Source organism: Parus major, chromosome 3, assembly GCF_001522545.3.
Source record: "Parus major isolate Abel chromosome 3, Parus_major1.1, whole genome shotgun sequence".
Lineage (NCBI taxonomy): Eukaryota > Metazoa > Chordata > Aves > Passeriformes > Paridae > Parus > Parus major.
The window spans coordinates 52,928,726-52,949,340 of NC_031770.1; the positions used below are offsets into that span (position 1 = coordinate 52,928,726).

Genomic DNA, 20,615 nt, shown 5'->3' on the forward strand with positions numbered 1-20,615 from the left:
GAAGACAGAGGGGAGCCAATTCAGCTTCTCCCTTTTTCAGAGTACAGACTTTCTTAATTTTTTTGACAGAGGGTAAAATTTGGAGCTTGCTTTGATGAGCTTATCTAAGCTCTAAACACATTCTGTAAATTGAGCGTTCCCCTTTAAGTTCACAGAGTATTCTTGTTCAAACTGTTTAAACTGAAGGGGAATATAGCAAATGCAGCACCACTCAGTCATGTGTCCTGTTTGTGATTAGTCACACAAAGCAAATTTTTTCAGATGCTAAGCTCTACTCCTTTTTGTGTTTTTTTAAATAAAAAAGACTGAACACAGCTGCTCTTGACATTGAAACCAGTCACAGAACAAATAAAAAAGCACTATACAATCAAAGTAACAGCTGAGATTTAGAAATTACTGCAGTGAGCTTACCTAAGAGATGCTGAGAACAAAACCTGCTATATAATGAATTACCTTTTTCTCATTTTCTTGAGCCAAACCTGTGCATTTTTTCAGCATATCACATCATTCAGTTTGTCTCTGGTGATGTGTTTACCCAAAAGGTGTTCTTTATCAGTGGGTTGCTGGTGTTTCCTGTCATTGCTACATCAGTCCAAGGTGTTTAGAGGAATAAAAAATTGGTGCTACAGACAATGTCACAAAATTAATTAAATTGAAAACAGACTCGTTAAAGTTATGACAACAAATGGAAGATGAAATATTACTGTAATATGATATTTAAAAAACCCAAACACACATAAAACCCCATAAGCACTGCAGTGAGTCATGAAACCTAGTATTTTTAGTTCTCTGTCATGAATCTTCTATTTCCAAGCTTGGTTTTCCACCATAAAGGATCCACCCTGCATCTGTGTAAGATAGGACTGGTGGCCATCCACTCTTCAGTCATGGCCTTTCTATATGAAGGACTGCTCCCAGTGTGTCAGGTTTCCTAAGCACCTCCTTTTTTGCCTTGCAAAGCAAATTCAAAGCTTTAATTCCACATCAGATCCAGAGATTTATTTTCCTTGGAATTTTTAATGGCAACAAAATTGAAGAGGTTCCTAGCACTTTTAGAGGCCCACAGTGTCTCTGCAGAGAAGCGAGCCCTGGGCACTTGCAGACCACCATCAACGAGGCAGTTGCAACACAGGTAAAAATGTGGACCTTACCTCATCCTGGTCCCTACAGGTGGTCCCTAACCTGCCAAGAAGTTTTTCCCAGCCCACAGAAACTCAATTTGAATGCATCCTCCAGGCCACTTCTCTCGTGTCTAACCCCTTCACTGTCTTCCCTAGCAATCCCCAAACGAACCCTGCTGAGCTTCTGCTTTGACCCCAGCTGGCAACAACCATTTGTTGGTTGTTTTTTTTTCCTCAGGCTACAGCTGCTCAGCAGCTTCCTTGCACAAAAGCAGTTCTGACTGCAGACTTCTCCTCAAGGACAGATTACTTAAACTCTCCAGCCTCTCAGTCACATGATTTGGAGAAGGATGGGGACAGGCAAGGTGGAATTTCTGCAAAAAGACTGTTCACCTGGAGCTAAGAGGCGCTCCCTAACACAGGCAAACCTATTCATGTGTATCCTATGCCAAGTGAGATAGCCAGATATGCTAATTTTAAACAAAAAGGACTGTTCCTTTAACTCAGCCATTGGAATATTCTGATCTGATCCAGCATGGATATCTGTCAGCCATGTAGATGCCATTATTTCATTCATATGGGCTGACTGCCTGGAAACATCTCTGCAGCTGAATCTACAGTGGTGTCCCCTGCAGCAATTGCTGTGGGCTCACTGTCCTCAGCCAAATGCCTCTGGCTGTGTTACAGCCTTGGATTTTGTATTCTGAGTGATTTTCTCTCATTTGTTTTTATGTAAGATGTTGAGTCTCCCTTGGGATTTTTTTTCTGAAGGGAAGTCTTGACTCCTCTTATGTTTAATTAGAAAGCATGTGAGAAGAGACACTTCAGGTCGTTTTCTACTGAGTTCCTCTGACACCATCCTTCCTTCAGGTATCCCCATTAACTGGCAGTTTTCACTTCAAGTTCCTTTCCAGTATAACTGAGCCTGATAGCTGTTATTCCAACCAGTTGGCTTCTGGGAAATGAATGCCAACAGACAGTTCAGAGTAACCTAATAGCATTTATTATTTCTCCTACCTGCTTAGCAAAGTCCAGATTTCACAATGTCAAAATAATTGGAATGTTACCTTCCACAGGAGAAGTTAAACCAGCAGATTTTGCTGTGGGCTTTCAGTGAGCCAGTCAAATGAGGAGAGGGGATGCAGTCTTGTTTTAAAGCATCAGTAGATGAATTGCTGAGCAATGAAAGTCTCTGTTGGCTCAGTGACAGCCTGAATCAGCAAAGAGCTGGGGCCTGGCAGAGATGATGCTGCCACTGCTGCTGCTGCACTTTGCTCTAAGGCTCATTCTCCGCCACCAGTGGCAGAAGTGTATGAGGAAGGGCCCTGGCTGTTCTAGAGGCTGAAGGTCATTTTAATTAAAAGCTGAATGTGTAATAACTTTTCTCTGTCAGCTTTCTGTTCTTGTATCATTATTTGGCCATTCTTTCTCTCAAGAAGAAAATTGTCCCCACTGATAAAGGATGTCAGAGTGTATTCCTGTTTAAATCAATTGAGCACCTTATTTGTCAAGCAAGATGAGAGCAACTCGTAATTTGACTTTGTAATCCTCATGGCAGAACAGCTCCTGGGGTTCCCCATACCTTCAGCAGAAGTGCTCCCAGCAACAGGCACTGATTCTCCTTTCTGATACCACATGGTCACAAAATCTCTGGAAGTGGCACACTACTGTTGCTCTGAACATCTGTCTGTGCAGAAGATACCTGTTCTAATGCCAACACAACAGAGCCAAATGTCTACAGTACTCCTAGGATCACCAGAAATCCCAGCAATTTGCTGGTCTTCTGTGACTGCATTGGCAGGCTAAAGGCAGTCACTGACATTGGTAAACCATGAGGTTTTTCTCTGGCTCCACTTTGGCCTGGGAACATCTCCAGGCACACTGGATTTCCTAGGGCATACACTTATTTTACTGGCTTATACAGTGTACTCAACTTATGATAGCAGAGATCCTGAGCAGGAAAACCCAGCAACAAGCTTGGGTTTAGACAAGGGGTAGGATAAAGTTCTTGAGTAATCTTAGAGTTTTGCAAGAGTTTGGGTGAAACTGCTATCTTAAATGTTTCCTTGCTCAACCTACTGCACTCTGACTACCAGAAATTCCTCTAGAAAATACCAACTAATGAAGACCTTAGCTGAAGAAGTGGAATGAGATTTTATATTTAGTGGTGAAGGAATAAGTGAGATTTGTCTAGTCAGTAATCTGAACAGTTTGAAACACAAAACTTAGCTGGGTGCTTATTCTACAGGTCTTGATAGGGTAATTATCTTGAAAGTTATGGTGTATAAAGACATGCAGAGGCCTTTTGGACTGGGTGGAGATTCTGGATTCAGCAGTTTAGACTTTAGATTTATGAACTGATGGATACAACTGACAGGAACAAAGTATGGAAATGAGCAACATGATTTAGGGCTTCTCAAGACTGAGACTGACACAACTTTAATTGGCAAAGTGAATACGTGTCCTTCAAAACGTCCTAGGCTAGAAAGCCAAAAAGAAATACATACTAACAGCAATGCTTCCACAATAATTCAGAACTGCTGTTTGAAATATTGTATATCTATTTTCAAACACATAGAGTTCAGTAGATAAGAGTGTACTTACCAAAGCCTATGCAAAAAGCTAGAAAATTATTTTGTAAAGTTATCCTCCTTTGAAATAAATTTAAAAGGAATAAATTTACAATAAATTAAAAAGGAATACATTTATATTAAATTACAAAGGAATGCTAATTGTCACATTTTTATTACAAAACTTGGCTTGGATAAACTACCACATGAAATAACTTAAAAAAAGCTTTTTAGTAATTTCTTTGGTGATCTGTGCTTTGAGACCTGCATAATTGAGCAGGAAAAATCTAAAAAGCTGACACATAATTTGTTTTAACTAAGATGAGTTCCATAAATTTGCAAAGCAAATTTTTAGAAGATGCTAAGATTCTGAGGTTTTGGGGGGGTTGGGATTTTTTCTTTGTTTTGGGGATTTTTTTGGGAAGAAGTTTAAAAATATTGACACTAAATTCTGTTAAATGAACAGTGATATCTGATTTTTTTCTGTAAGGAAATGTCTCTGCTTGTAAGATTTTGGAGACTTCTCAGCTTCAAATCCCTTATAAACCAAGAATTTCCTCATAACATTCTTCCAGAATACATTCTTAGCTGAAGTTTTTGAATCTGTGAGTACTGTTGCTGGATTTAAATTTTCAAAAGCTAGTCCTCTGATAGAAATGGACAGGAAAGCTTATTAGGCAGCTACTTATATATAGGGGAAAACATACTGGAGCAATAAAGGAAATCTTAATATTTGGGCTACTGAGATAAACAGGGTAATGACAATATTTAGCATAAATGTGGAGGAAGTCAGAGTTCAGAAACAAGGAGGTAGTATCTATTTTGGTAACAGATAAGCCACAGCCCAATGGGAAAGGAAGAAAATGCTGATTCTTTACTATAAAACTTTGTATTTTGTCTTTCTTAAACAATGTACTTACACTCCCATAGCATAGCATTTCCTTTTACATGGTCCAAAAGCAGGATGGGATGGGGGACGAGGCTTCAGAAGATAGGAAGAAAGACTGTATAACACCAGTTTTAAGCAGAGGAAAATGGAGGAAGCAGCTAATTATAGTCTTTTCAGTAGGAGGAAACCACTTGGAAGAGTCTTGGCCCTTTGGGAGAGACTGGGAAGCGAGGTAGCTGTCAGGATGGCTTTAGAGCAAATGGTCCCAGCAGACAAAGAGCATCTGTCTAGGCAAGGAAAGGAGGTCACATTTAAAAGCAAGCTATCTAGGGTAGAGACAAAGACTGATCCTAATCTCTTGGATATGTTAAACCTGTTTTAAGTAGAGTTTATCATTGGTTTGTTTGGGGATGGGGGTGCTAACAGCATGTTACCCACTTCTTTTTCAACATGACCTGTTTTCCTCATCTGGCAGAAACAACATGGAAATTTTTTTCTGTCAAAGGGAAACAAACAAACAAAGAAACAAACAAACTCCTATCAGGAAAAATGGTAATTTATGTCAGAAACAGATATTTTCTGAATGGATTTTGGTTAAGCTTTTTAGTAACGTATTTCAAAGAAGAATAAATATTTAAATATGATCATGATGTTTGATCTGAGAGAAGTTCTGCAGGAGGCCAGGTGGGAGCACAGCTCAGAGGCAGTAATTGGGCCTTGACCCAAAATATTTCACACCTGGGAGGAAGTCTCCTGTTTGGGATTTCAGAGAGAGCATTATCAAAGCTACTGAATATCACAACAGAAGATGTGGAGCTCAATAGGTTCATCCTGTCATTCCACTAGCTTTCTGCAGTGTCTTTCTTCTCAAGCTGCTAAGGTATTTTAGCTTGCACTGCTCATTAAGAAAATGAAATATTAATGTTTCCTAGTAGTTAGCTCAGGTGCAGAGAAGTTATGTACAAGATTTTGTAACCTTTGCTCAGGTTGGTGATTGCTCACTCACATGCCTTAGCCAGAGCAGTCAGTGGGACTGCTCATGTGTTTTTCATGGTCATCACCATGAGTAAGGATGATACTACCCAGCCCAAGTGCCTGGTACACGAGGTTGCACGGGAAGTATGTGGAAAAGCTGGCAGAATTCTGATTCCAGTACCTCTGCTGATCAAATAAGCAAAAGTTCAATGGTACTAAAGTAGGAAGTTCTCTACTGCAGTAAAATCAAATTACAAGTGGTAACACATGAATATAAAGGAAGGAAGAAGGGACCTGTGGACAAGTATGGCCTAGAAGTATAGACCCTGTGTAGGGAGACAAAATTTAGTCCACAAAGTCCTTTCAGTGACATTAATGGTTTTATTGGGTGGAAGAGCTGTTCCCACAAACTGCTCTGTGCCATCCTAAAGCCAGAGCAAGACTCCTAGGGGCAGAGGTCAATGGACCAGGAGAAAAAGGATATCTTATTTTTAATGAGTTAAAATGTAGGTGGATAGAGTCTATCTCCAAAAAATGTTCTTGATTTTGACCTCATTAACCAAATCTTTGAAGTAAACAAAGCCTAATGCACGGTATTAATTATGTCATATTTTATTATAATATTGGATTAATATATCTCCCAAAGAAAACGTTTCTATAGGATTTCATATTCTCAGGGACTGTGGAACTTGTAAGTGGGAGGAAAATACTGTAAAAGTGACCAACAGATTAGAGAGTGGTTTAGCCATCAAGTTGTAGCTATCTCACCAAGTGCCCTCTATCAGCTCCGCTCTTCCAGCCATTTCTTTGGACTCATGGCAGATAATTTTTCCCCACAAAAGATGATGCTCCCAGAGCAGATCTGCTCCTCTCTTGACACTTGAAATGCTAGAACAGGTGCTGGCATGGGAGGCAGCAGCTTTTTATCCAGGGCCATCTCTAAGAGGGAGAATTAGAGGAGGGCACAGTCAGCACAGCATGCTAATTTCCATTTTTCCTGTTCTGAAGTGCAATGGGTGTTTTTAAGTTTATGGTAATGATTTCTTGAAGAAGCTTCTAAAACTCAGATCCTTTTTTGACCTATGCCAGATCAAAACAAAGCAATATTATTTGCAGGATAAATCCTAATCATTCATTAATAAAACTTTCTGCCACGTTCCAAATCCTTTTGGCTTTGCCTCAGCTGACGGAATGTGTACATTTGGATTTATAAAAGCAGAGATTGTTTTTGGCTATAGGAAACTTCTTTTAGCACTTAAATAGCAAATCAAGTCAATATTTTACATTGTCTCAAATTTCAGGAAATTGTAAACAGCTTCTTTTTTTTCCCCTCATTCTCTTTTCAGCTTTTCTTAATAGCATAAATAAAGCTAAAGTGTTTGCTGGTTGGTTTGTTGTTTTTTTTTTTTTTTTAATGGAGACTTTACAGCCTGGTGAGCAAGGGAATTCTTGAATTAACTCCATTCAGCAATCTATTGGCACTGACACTGCTCAAACACCACATTCTGCTCAAGTCTACACTCTTCACGTTGCCTCTTAAAACTAGACATTATGTGTTCCCTTCTGTAGCCCAAGAGCCCCTGCACAGATTTATCTCTATACTGGGAATCCTCACAGAGTTTTAGTCTCACCAAAGCTGACAGACACCCCTTTAGTGACGGTAGACAAGCTTTGGATCAAGCCTTATGTTGAGCCACAAGTCAGAGATGTGGCTGGGCAGACAGATTAACCTCTTTTCGTGGAAGGGAGCGTGACTCAGTACAATGAGCAGGCAGTTGTTGCCTGCCAACAGGCAGGGCTGTCCTCCTATAAAATTTAAATTGATTGCCCCTTAGACCCACCAGATTTGGAGAAGGCTGCAGAATTGGGTTGTTGCTGTCCGTGTATTCTCCTACAAGGCCATCTGGGAGGTGAAGAGGACTAAGTCTTGTGTTTCCTGATTCTTACAGTTCCTAAAACAACGTGTAGCAGCAGTGATTTGTCAAGTTTTCATGCAGTTCCCCCTCATTGCCCTCCTCACCCAGTCCTTGCCGGGGGGAGAGTTGGCTTGCTGCAGCAACAGCAGTTCTGCCCAGACAACAAACTTCTGTGAGCAATGAGGTCATGGAAACTCGTGACATCCAAACCCTCATCTCCAGCAATGCTGATGCCTGCAAGGTGCCGGCCCTCACTACAATTACACTGGTGTCTGTCTGTCCGTCCGTTCTCTTGGAGCACAGGAGCACTGTTTATGCAGGGACAGGTAGTTTTGCTTGCTGTGCTAGCTTGTCTCTACTTCTTTGCTTTTTTGATAACTGATTTTTGAAGGTACTTACCACATGACAAGATAACCTATTTTACAGAATACCCAAAAAATATCACAGAGAGCTATTGAGTATGTACACACAGCTACCCAAACTTACCTGGTCAAAACTCCAAATGCACTTCAAAAATTCTGGAGTGTGTTGAGATTTCTCAGGTGTTTTGTTCAAATACTATATTTTAAGATAGATACACCATTCTGTAATCACAGAAATATGACTGAATACATGCTTAAGGTATTTTTGTTAGTTTTGATGGGTCTACAACAATGTTATATTTAATCACAAGTCTCCAAACCCAAAATCTGAATGTCTTTCCATCAGTGCTTTGCAGTGACAAAGAAGGGAGAAATCTCTCATGTTTTTTTCCAGTCACTGCTACCTTTATAACTTCATTTCACCACAGCACAAATTACTTTTCTTTTGAAGGCAGCATGTATAATTAACATTTGTGGAGCACCTATCTGGCCTCAGACATGTAATAGAGCTGTACTCTTAAATTTTGACAAATCATTATTTAATCCTAACCTTACAATTAAACTCTAGCTCTGTGTGCTCTGTGTTGCTGGCCCACTGCCTTTCTGCTTTAGAACAGCCCCTGATCTGATCTGAGCTTGTTGTCGAGGTCACTTCCACTGTGGCCAGCATCTCCTCACCTGAGGGCTCACACCCAGAAAAACCCTCAGTGATTCATCACTGCAGCCTGAAAAGACTGAATTATCCACTCAGGGATTCCTAAACCATGAATTTGCTGCTCTTTCATCACGTGCTCTGCTCTGGATTATAGGCAACTTCCTGCTCCCAGCTCTTTAAGCTTGATGGGTCATCAGGTGTTTAATCCCCTCTGCTGCTCATTATTTATGTACACAACATCCCCAGATAGGGCTGCACTCTGTGTGTGTGTGTGTGTGTGTGCACAAGCGTGCTCGAATGACTCGCTGGCCAGATTTCTTCACAAAGTGAATCACGCTCTTCTGCCAAATCAGTCCTCCACCCATCAGCAAACAGAGCCTATTCACACTGTTCTGATGCAATAACCACAAATAAGGACCATGTGATAAGAGGTTCAGGAAGAGCTTGAAAAACACAGTGACAAGATCGTGTCTCTGCGAAGCAGCCTGTACTGGAGCAAGGCAAAGGCAGAGGGCTGGTGTCCCATACACGTGTTAGTGCTGAACTTCATCCTCAAAACAATGTTGGCTCTCCCCTGTTTTTTTCTCTAAGTTCCTTGTGCTCTCACCCCTACAGACAGACCTGCTGAAGAAAATAACCCAGTGAACACAAGTAAATCCAGAACTGGCTCTGTATAAGTTACCTGTGTGGAATACCTGACTACTTTTTACAGCATAGTATAAAATCTCCAAACAAACACAAGCTCAGCTTATGTGCAGTCATTAAATGAGAAATTTTTCAGAAGAATCTGAAAATTCAGAGCACAGAAATATTGGAAAAGCCAGCCCCTGATAGCTGCTATGATGCCTGTCACAAATATTTTGGAGGAAGCAGCAATTACTATACATAGTAAGAATTTATATAATTTAGATTATAGTTAGATTTACAACAGAATAAATAGATTTAACACATATCCTTGGGCAAGATACATTTTTTTTCTGTTAGATCATGTAGCAACTATCAAGGTTGCATCCTGTAGAGGCAGTAAGAACATAAACCAACACAAATTTTGAATTTCACTCTAACGACCTACATACCTTTAATCAACCTTCACTGCTTTATCTGTATGCATCTGCTTCAGATTGGATTTATGCATAATTACAAAACAATTTACAAAAAGACCTTCAAAGAACTTCATAGTATCTTAGCATATTTAAGTATCTCAGAATCATCCTGACTAGCAAATGGCATAATTAGACCCAAACAGGAGTGAAGTTCAGGATGTTTGATAAAGTATCTCTTTTTCACGAGCCTCTGGAGGAAATTCAGTGTCAGATGCATCCTGAGAAGATGGATGGTATCCTGCAATTTAGGAGGCCTCTATCCTACAAAAAAGGCATTTCCCTTTCCTACCTTCTCCACTCACCAGAATGGTATTGCTTAGTTAGGGAAAAAGAATTGAGAGAGAAGGGGTTATTTTTTGAACAATATCATGCTAAATTTAGGTTAATCTCCTTGCCTGCCTTAGGGCGATATGCCAGAGGGATCAGGAACTGTTATCACCACATTGCTACAGAGAGGGCAAAACATGCTGTGGTGACAGATGGGTTCAGTCTGAGGCAATTTTTATTTTGCCATCCTCTGGCAGAACAGAGGACATTCCCTTGCACTGTGTGTAATGGACTGGCTCACCCTTTCCCCAAACAAATTGGGCAGAAACAAGGGCTGCTGTACGGAAGTAACTCCTCTTGTTTCATTAGAAGCGTTCTGAAACCACTTCATGCTGAATCCAGGAACAATCCTCTTTGCTGTCCCACTCTGCTTCTGTCTAAAAAAGAGCACACCATGGGGATTAACATACATCATCTCATACACCTTTTAGTTCCTGTACCCTTCTGCCCTGTGTCCCAAGCTGCTCATTGGAGGCTGAATTTCCTGAAAACTACTTGCCACATTACATTGTAACTAGAAGGCGTTCTCGCATGTTGTGCAGAATTCCCTGTCAAGACACATACCCAAATTTCAACAGTTCAGAGTAGTTCAAGCAGTCCAACATCCTGAAAATGTACTATTAATATTGCAAATTGTGTTACTTGAGAAAGAAGTGCCATATCTCCTCTGTAGTAAATCTTCCCACCACTTGCTATGTCTACTAGAGTTTGGCTGTAATTACTAAATTCATTATTATAAGCAGATGATTATGATTATTGATGTGCAAATGGATCATACACCTTAAGAGTTAGATTTCCTTTTCAACTGATGAACTGACTTTTTTTTGTTTGTTTGTTTATTTAAGATACTAGAATTAGATTCTTAGATATTTTAAGCCCTAAGAAAAATTATGCTAGGAAGCTTTTTCCAAAGGCATATGGCCATGCTGATGTGAATTTCTTGGGATTCTATATAATGGTTATTATGTTTTGTGTTTGAAATGACATCATTTTTCTGATCTTGACTTTTTCTCTTCTGAGTTCTCAGATTTCCTCAGATTTTATACTCTTTTACACACTTTAAAAAAATTTTCCAATTATTATGTAGAGTACAGATTACAGTGAAAACACTCCAGATAGAGCAATACAAGATCTGAAAAAACCTATCCAGTTGCACAGAAGGCCAGCTGGAAAGAAGCATCTGACTTACTGGAAAACCAGCTGTATGTGAGCTTGAGATGGATCACCCAGGGGACAAGAATTTCCATCTTGGATGCAAGGGAACAAAAGCAATTTGGGATAAAAGTTAGAATATATATTGTCTGTACATTGGAGTCCCTTTAAGTAGATACCAAAAGTATCAGTATATGAGGTAATAGATACTGACACAATTAAACACATCCTAAGAATTTTAAGTTTCCTGGTTTTGTTTAACCAAAACGTGTCATAATTTATTTGGACTAGAACTCTAGCAATTGATGATTTTAATCAAATGCACACAGCTGGACCAGTCTCCTTTCAGAACAATATTTTCCATTTGCCTCACATTAGTCACTTTTGGGAAAGATCAGCTTTCTGGGACTTCAGACCATTTGTTCGAGGGTCATCTCTTACTGACACTGAGTCTGTTTAGACAGAGGCTTTTTGACACAAATATTGCATAAAGTATAAATATAGCAGTGACTGTCAGCTCCGTGACAGAGTTCTGCTAAACAAAGCCAGGAAACAGTCAAAAGCATCTTGGAATAAACAGGCAGGAGGTCAATGAAGGTGGCCTTTTAGTCACCTCATATTGGCAGGACCAAGAATGCAACAAATCCAGCTTTATTTAATTCAAGCATCATAATATCCCCTAACAAGCTCACTAGATTTATATAAGGCCTACATGAAAATTGTAAAGCAGTTAAGTTTTTTAATTTTATACATACATTAAACGACACTGTAAGGTAATTATTTCTAATAGTGCCATTCAGTGCATTTTAAGGTCTATTGTTCTTTCCATGAGCAACTCCCTCAAGGAGAAGATAGATTTAATTTGTGAAAGTTCCAGTCTGGACTGAAATCTGGCATGAAACCATCCAGATCATAATTCAAACCATCTGGATTCATAACATTAATAATATTGATCAAAAGTATGCAGTGCTTTCAGAAAAGCTGTTTTCATCTAACGAGCCAACACTGTAACACATTTTTTTCTGCGCTCGTCATGCTACAAGCGGTGGCCGAGGACAGGGCCCAGAACTCGCGTGTTAAGCGGATCTTGGTGCTTCGTAGGTTCCTCAGAATTCCCTAAATTCTGGAGGCTGGAGGAGCACCCTGCCAGCCATCTGCAGGTGCACACGAGCCCTCCGTGCCAGGGCAGGAGCCCCAGGGAAAGCCGTGGCGGCACAGCCGGAGCTGTCCCCTCCTGCCCGGCCGTGCCAGCCTTGGGGCCACGCTCCTCCGGGCAGCACAAAGCAGCCGCAGTGCAGGAGAGGATCTGGCTCTCCAGTTTATGGCAGGAGCACACACTGGACTCCTTCTCAGCGCACAGGAGCGGACAGACGAGGTTGTGTTCAGTCGCGCACAAGCGGGTATTTATTCGCTCCTCTGCAGGCTGCCTCCCTCGCCGGCGCCCGCCTCTCGGCTTCCCGTCTCCTCCAGCAGGAGAGAAAACACGGGAGCAGAAGCCAAGGACTCGTGAGCTCCAGTTCGGCTGCTGCTATTGACTCATTGTTTGGCCTTGCTTAGTCATTTAATCTCTCTGTCCCTACTTCCCTCCCTGGAAAAGGATAAGGCAGCTGGGTTTGCCTGGGCAGGACGGCTCTCCCCAGGGAACAAACAGGGGATTTTCTATTTCGGAGAGCAGAGGCATCAGCTCTGTCCCTGGGACAGCCAGCCCGCAGCCGAGGACGGGGCAAAGTGCAAGGGGCAGAGTCATCGAGGTGTGCTGCTGCTAATCTTTAACCCCCGAGAGCCATTTTCCTGAGCTCCAGCAGCGCAATCCCTGCAGCTGCTGTGCCGTGTTGTATTCTCTGTCCTAGTGACAAAGGAAATCATGGAAATTACCTCTGCTTACCAACAGTGTCATCCCCTCTGCTCAGAGATGCTGGCTGGCTGCCACATTCCCCTCGGAAAGAGGGCACAGAAAGGGCTGCAGGTAGGACTAACAGGCTAAGCCTGGGGCACGGAGAGGCATTTGAAGGAAGGGAATTTCATCTCCCTTGGAAAGTACTCACATGTCCTTGCTAACAGCGATGGACCTTGTAGACACCAGCCATGACACCAACAAACCTGCTGCAGGAGAGGCAAGCAGCGCTGCCCAAATGGCTGAAGCAATACAGCATGAAGATTTGTGTCAGTGTGTTGTTACCTGGAGAATTTCCTCCTAGCAGAATTTTAAATTCCTGTGACCTTTGGTCAGGGTTATTCATTGCCACAAGTCTTGCACGCAGTGTGACTAGCAGTGTAACATCATGGTTTATTATTATTAACAACTATGAATAATCACTTCTCTTTCTTTGCCCCTAATTTCTAGATTTAAAAATTCTGGTTTGGTGGCATTTCTTTGTCAGCCATAAAAAAAATCCCCCAAGACTAGAGGTTGTCATTTATCATTTGGCTTCAGGAGCTGAAGCTTAACAGAGCAACACAATGGCTTCTGACAAAAGCCAGAAAGCTGCCAACACAGGCACTTGCCAATGTTAACAGATAAAAGAGATAGGAAGATCTTTCAAAGCACCAGGGAAGATGTTGGAATGCTCTTTAACTGAAAGGTGTCTTTCTACATTTATTCAGCCAGGATGAAGGCAGAAGAGGGAGCTGTGCAGTTCTGGCCAACATAGATACTCTAAGCAAAGCCTGAATACTTGCCAGGGCACCAGCTGGCTGGCTGCTTTATAATTCCTATTGCTCTTGAAAGGATGCAGCACTGAAGTGCCCAGCAAGGGGAAACTTGGGCATGTGTGCACCCCACAGACCCCATGCTCGCAGGGCACCATCTGTAGGCAGGTGCAACGATGGGTTCCCATCCATCAGGCAAGGACTGGACTGGGGGCTTGCTCTGGGGAGGAGATGCAGTTGGAATGTGCCAGGAACAGGAGACTTGACTTCCTTTTTCCTTTCCAGAAGAGGTCAGAAGGAGTAAGTCATTTAGCCTTGGAAGAAGCACCTCAACTCCCTGCTCCAGCACATTACATCTTACTCAAATGCTTCACAGCAAGTCTTCAAAATAACTTAAGCACCAGACAGACTTATTTAAGTGCCTGCACTCCTACAAAAACTGCCGGAGCAGGTAGCAGGTGCCCACTGTCTTTGCAGAGCTGGTCATTACTGGGTAGATGTGCTGGTGTAGAATCAAAGGTACAAGCAGTCCATCTCCAGGACTTGAAGGGAGGTTGTAGAAGAGCCCAACCATACCCATCACCTCAGCCCACGGCCACAGGCAGGTGGAGCACAGCTCAGGTGCAGCGTGCTATGAGCAGGTGCCAGCACATATCCTGGGCAAGAGCAGGACACGTGCAAGGTGTCACGTCAAGATGTGACAGTGACAGGTCCTGAAGCAACACCTCAGACAACAGTAACAGCCCCATACAGATGGATAAATATCCCAAGGAAGCTGTCAGGGAGTTGCCATGGGGGAAACCTCCTACATAGCATAGAATCCTGTACTAGGTCCTGTAAGGTCCCAGGTTTTGCCAGCTCTTGGGGAGGTTCCTATGGTACATCAGTTCCTGCCCCAGTGAGGGACTGTGGTGCCGTCTGCTGACAGAGATTTTGTCCCTGAGCTCCCCCCAGGCCTCTTTTTGTAGAAGGAATGACCTGGTCCCAGGTAATGTTTCAGATCTCACACCTTGGCAAACAAAAGCCAAAGTGTGCTGCTTTGACTAATAATTCACAAGAAGAGATAACTCACTGTCTCAGAAGCAGGGTTTGGGCAAGCTGTTCTTCACAGAGGCTATACTGCATCCACACTAATAGGTTTATGCACATTAAACCCCACTAATTATATATGACAAATTATACTCTGCAATACCCCATAAATTCATATACTCATATCAACTACATGGATAATAATGTGAAAAAACCTGCAACCTGCAATATGAATGTTGTCCAGCCTCATGCGGAAGGGCATTCTGCTTCACAGTGGGTTTGCAATCTGTTAGGACTCAGGTTGGCTCTGAAGTGCTAGTTACTTAATTGAGTTTAACATTTGGGAAGGCAGGAACTGCAGCAGGAGACGACAGCACAAAGTTTGGCAGAAAGGAAAATGAAACTCCAGGCTCAAAAATAAAGTAAAGTTGGGATATACTAATGATCTTCCTTTGTTAATCTGAAGTTCTATCTTGCAAATACACCCTGAGAAGACTCAACCCTTTTCAGCATCTACTGCTTGTCACCTAGAGAAGGTGGAATACAAGACTTTCACCATTAGATAAATAAGCATGGCTTTTTTACTGTCTTTTATAAGAACCCAGAGGGAGTCTGGAACAATTCCTCAGGCATGCATTACTGAATATGGCAAAGTGACAGGGAAAAAAGGTAACAAATCAGTCCTGCTAAAAGTAAAGCTGTTTCAGAGCACAAGGTTTTAGTTGCTTTGCTAAGGGAACACCTGCACAGACACTTGATGGAACCTCACATTCCCTAACTTGGGAAAAAATGGTTGTATTGCATGGTTAGTGCTGTACACAACCTAAACCACTGCCTTCTGCTGAGGATACATTGGGAGCACTCATTTATTCTGCTTCTATTCACCAAGAAAATAACTTGTTCAAACAAAACTATTTGGTTCACTGGGTAGTGATGGAATTAGTCCAGCTGGGTATCTGTGCAGCAGAATGCACCCCTTTTTTTAAAAAACGCACTGCAAAAAAACTGGCAAGTGTCATGCAGAAAGGATATGGAAACATTGATTTTTTGCTTTTTAAAAATTGCTTTGAGATCAAAAAGGCAAGCAACCACAAGGCAGCCAAACCCTTCTTGTCCCAGTTTCTTGCTGCCCTGGGAGGAAAGCCTGAGTATTTCTCCCAGAGCCTCCCAACACTGGTGGTCAGCCTTCTGTGCCCTCCTGATTACAAGGTCTTATTTCGCTACAAGGAGGCACCAGAGGAGAGGGAAGGAAAAGCATGGGCATAATTAAAGCTCCCTGGAATTCAACTACATTAGTGGAACCCCTGTGGATGTACAGACATGTACTCTAAGAGCAAATAACACATCAGAGGCTGAGCACAGGGCTTGGGTGACAGATACCGGCTGTTGCCACCACTGCACAAATATCAGAGGGCCAGAAGCCAAAATGACATTTGCACTGCTTGTAGACCCTAATTAACACTGCAGCTTTCCCATGCAGGCACTGTGAGGGTGCCACGCAAAAAGGCCTCTGTCGTGTTTAGCTGAAAGATGCTCTGTGGAGACATTAATGTATATTCTCTCAGCCTCTGTGGAAGAGGGCTTTGTACATTGCTACATTTAAATGCCTGCATGGTTAAAGCTCTGCAGTTCTACTGCTGGGCAGCTCCCCAGAAGGAGGTACCCCAGCTCAGCTCCAGTGACTTAACTGGAGGCAAGTCCTGGAGACAGCCCACGGAGTCCTGAGCTTTGCTCTGAAGAGGATCTGCAAGGAGTGCTACTCTGCAGAACTGGCCCTGCATCCATCTCTACGTGCAAACAAAATTCACTAATTCACCTAAATTCACTGATGACCTCGTAACATAGACAAGCAATGTACCTGCTTGCTGTGCCTCAGAAGGCAAAGGAGAAAACAAACCAAACAACAAAACAAAAAAAAATATTTTGTTGTTGAAAACAACAAAATATTTAATATGGAGGTCTTAAAAATAAGAAAACAAAATATTTGAAAAATAATTTTTGGGGAGGAAACATGTACTGACTAAGCCGGGAAAACCACTACCACATGTATGACAAATTTCAAGATCTTAGTGGGAACAAAAAGCACTGGAAATTTCTAGGGAAACACAAAGCCACCTTTTTATATTTGTTTTTTTGAATGAAAAGAGAACACCACCATCCTGGATGTTATGAAATGGCTAAAAGTCATCAGGTTTCATATCTTGGGCCTGCCCTTCCTCTGAGAGATTATTTTCTCACTTTTCTCATGGCAGGACATAGTGCAGCTTCCTTCTGGCCCCTGCAATCAAATGTGACTGGACTAAACAGATCAGTAACCTGTCCACTGCTCTGGTTTTATGTTAGATGTTAATTAAGCCTAAAGAAGAGGCAAAGTTTAAATTTATAACTTGAAGTAACACATAGTTCTACTTCTGAAACTTGCTCTGACTTTCTATTTTATTAATTGTAGAAAGACATCTCTAAAGGATTAAAAGAATCCTGAATAATAAGGAAATAAAGAAACCAACCAGCTCCAGGAACCTTTTCATGTAAAACCAGACCTGATTGAATTAATCTAAATGATTTATTAGGACACTACAGATGCCACCTCTTCTGTTCCCAAGGAATAAAATGAAATAAATAATTTTATTTAATTTATTTATTTTTATAATGTCATAACTTCAAATTAATTTAATTTTGAATAGAATTGATCTACTAGTGGATTTTTAGGGAACAAAACTGTGATATTAGTCAAAAATTTTCTACAGAACAGTGTTTACTTTTACACTAACACTAGTGAAAAGGAGCAATAAAAACTACTCTTTTCCTAAAGTTTGCTGAGATTACTTATAGAGGTTCATCATAGTTTTCCAGATTTTTTCAATAAGAAAGAAGTTATTAATTTCAGTAAGCTAATTTGTATAGAGTAAATGCTTCAGAATGAAATAAAACTCAGTGAACTGTTGGTATCTTTTCTTGTTCATTTGGGCATGTGGGGAGCAGTTGCAAGCGAAGCAGATACAGCTGGTCCTCATTCCCTTGTGTCTATTTGCAGGCATGCAATGCACCTTTGGCTGACTGAAATCAAACCCCTCCTCTCTTTGCAATCTACTGGCTTATCAAAATAACCCAAACAATCAAAAACCCCCAATAAACAAAAAAAACCACACTCCAACAGCAAACCAACCAACCAACCAACCAACCAACCCACTCCACCTACAACCTGGAAAATAGCCATTCAAATTTCAGTATGATTTAATAATAGGCTGAAAATAACATATATCTACCCTTCAAAGGTGTATAATTTTAGCCAACATGACTATATCTGAATCATCTTGAAATATGGGTTGAAAGGACAAAAGAAGGTGCAGAAGCAAGGCTGTGTTATGGATACAGACCCATGTACCGTGTTGAAATGCAGATCACAGAAAATACTGTCTTACACACTCCTAGGAAATAGCAATAAGGATTGAGAAAGCTAATTAATAACAAGGGTTATTAATGTGTGCCTACAGCACAGGCACATGTTCACCTCTGGATAACCACAAAGGTAAGGAAGGGGTCATAGTTAATGGGATAGTTGAAAACTTGCTGTCCACATTGGGGATAGTGCTAGACTGCAAGGGAAAGAAGCTGGAAGGACATTTGTCTTCCCTTTCCTATTTTGCATCCAGTAAGGACACCCCTGCCACTGGTACAACACCATTTAATTCCTGCTTCTCAAGTCTCTCAGCATACACGTCTGCCACACATTGGCAAATACACTTGATCTCTGCCAACAATGAGACAGCCTCGTTCAGCCCAAATATCAGAAGTCAGAATATTTCCTCCTCTCTTCCAGCTCCATGTGCTTAAAAAGGGACTGGCTTAGATTCTGGCTTGCACAGTCACTGCTTTGAACTACCCTGGCAGCACTAAGAGGCTCTAAGGCTGATGTCATTGCAAGGTCTCCACGCTGGAGAGTAAATCTCCAGTGGCACCATGACTGTGCAACATCTGCATCACATTCCTCTTGGATGAGGTAGTGTGGATCCTCACACTCTGCCGGCTCTTTTCTGCAGCACTGGATTCCTGCAAACATTCACAGATAAACCTGAGCTGCAGCAATTTGTAGGACACCAACCTGCTACTCAGAGCATCAGGAGAGCTCACAGCTGTCACTGGTTGAGGCAGCAGAGGGAGTAAAGCAATTTTTGTGCATTCTCCCCCCAGAGCTTTACTATCCTGTTAGTAATATGACCAATATGTAGGATCCATAAATAAGAATTCCATAAAAACTGGTTCAGGTATGCCTCCAGAAAGCGCTTCTGTTATGCCTTGGAGAGACAGCTGGGAGAGGAAAGACATGATTTCAACACCCTGGCATGTCTGAATCCTGTGCAACTCTTGGGAATCTGAAGGACAGATTTATAATGAAGCAAACAAAGCTGCACCAAGATCTTCTGAACCTGGACTGCAATCTGTCCATACAGATTCTGGGAGAGCAGGAAAAGGTTTCAGCTCGGTACAGAATCATGTGGCTTGGCAGGCACTGCAGAAACGTTGCCTGGAAAAGTCTGGCAGAGCCAGAGGTTCTCAGTTCAGTTCCTAGACTGAAAATGACTGCTCTTCCTTCTGCTAGTGACTGATAACATCTTTATGGCAATAAAACAATTTTTTTCTTACTGAGACAACAAATTAAAAATCAAATTATAAATTTCGGCTTCTGTTAAGTCTACTACAGCAGCAACAGCAGCAAACAAGAACAGCTCATTTTTTAATGGACTACTAACAGGAAGTTCAAAAATTGAAGGTGGTCTGCGAAACAGACTTTGGAAACCATTATTTTAGCTAGCATTAGTTCCCTGTATAGCATCTAACACATGGTCAAAGTTACCACAAGCTTTTGTTCAGCAGCATACCATAGGTAACACGTTCTACTTTAGAAATACAATGCCATTTTGCATTATATACTAATTAACAATATAGTATTTACTTAATTTATCAATTTGTTTCTTTGTAAGTATAATATAATAAACTTCAACCGAAGTGCAAGATTGTCACATTTTCCCCCCTCCATTCAGCATCCCTGAATGGAGGCAGTTTAATGCCTGATGACAACTCAGGAACTCTGCTGACTGTAACTTGCCATGGTTATCAATATCAGATCATGTTTATCTACACAAAAGTAGAGCTTTACAATATGTTTAGGTGTAGGTACATGTGTACATATGCAAGTAGTAAATTTATATAGTAAAGATCTGTGTGAAAAATACTTGATCCCCAACAAGTCTATAATAACGTGCTATAACATACACTTAAAGCACATCACATATAGCACATATTAATCCAGCAACTTGGAGCACCTGGGGACTGCAGAACATGGTGACCTTGAACTCCAGAATTCTCATGTTCAAAATCACTGGTACATGTATTCACTGAAGTAAGCAAATTTAAGCAAATACAATTCCTCTCTGGAGGGGAGGGAGGGAGCAAGAAACCACATTTTACGTATGAGGAAACAGAAGATTATGAGAAATTGCTTTTCTGTCTGGGAACTATCTTTGTATTGTAACACAACATTAGTTCCCAAAATGAACTCAACCAGTTTGTAGAACATTTGGTACAGTAAACATGATGACAATAAACAACTTGCTTGAGATCACACAAAGCAAGTCAGCCATCCAGTTTCCTGAGTCCTACGACTCAGTCACGAAGCGCAGATTTGCACGGCACACTTGCTCCAGATGACTGGCTCTGCTGACTGAACACCAAGATTAATTAGCCTATGATTACTGTGCCTTGAATGGTTCCCAGTCTTGCAAAAAAGAAAAAAATAAACCCTTAGTGCTACTGCCTTGTATTCAAAAGAGGGCTTTCATCTCAGCAACAGACAACTTGTAAAAATC

The 20,615-nt window shown here is 41.4% G+C and overlaps 1 protein-coding gene across 2 annotated transcripts in view; it reads right to left on the reverse strand.

Moving 5' to 3' along the window:
• Window positions 1-20,615, reverse strand: part of ZDHHC14 (zinc finger DHHC-type palmitoyltransferase 14) — a 132,502-nt gene that overhangs the window by 4,335 nt on the left and 107,552 nt on the right. The window contains exon 9 of one of the 2 annotated variants that reach the window (XR_004496399.1): window positions 10,160-10,295. Coding sequence is in view for 1 of the 2 variants with exons in the window: in XM_033512731.1 (XP_033368622.1) it covers window positions 10,224-10,295 (72 nt within the window). In the remaining variant the exon portion in view is untranslated. Of the gene's footprint in view, window positions 1-6,154; window positions 10,296-20,615 lie in introns of those variants that run through there. The other variant, XM_033512731.1, reaches the window with a different exon arrangement.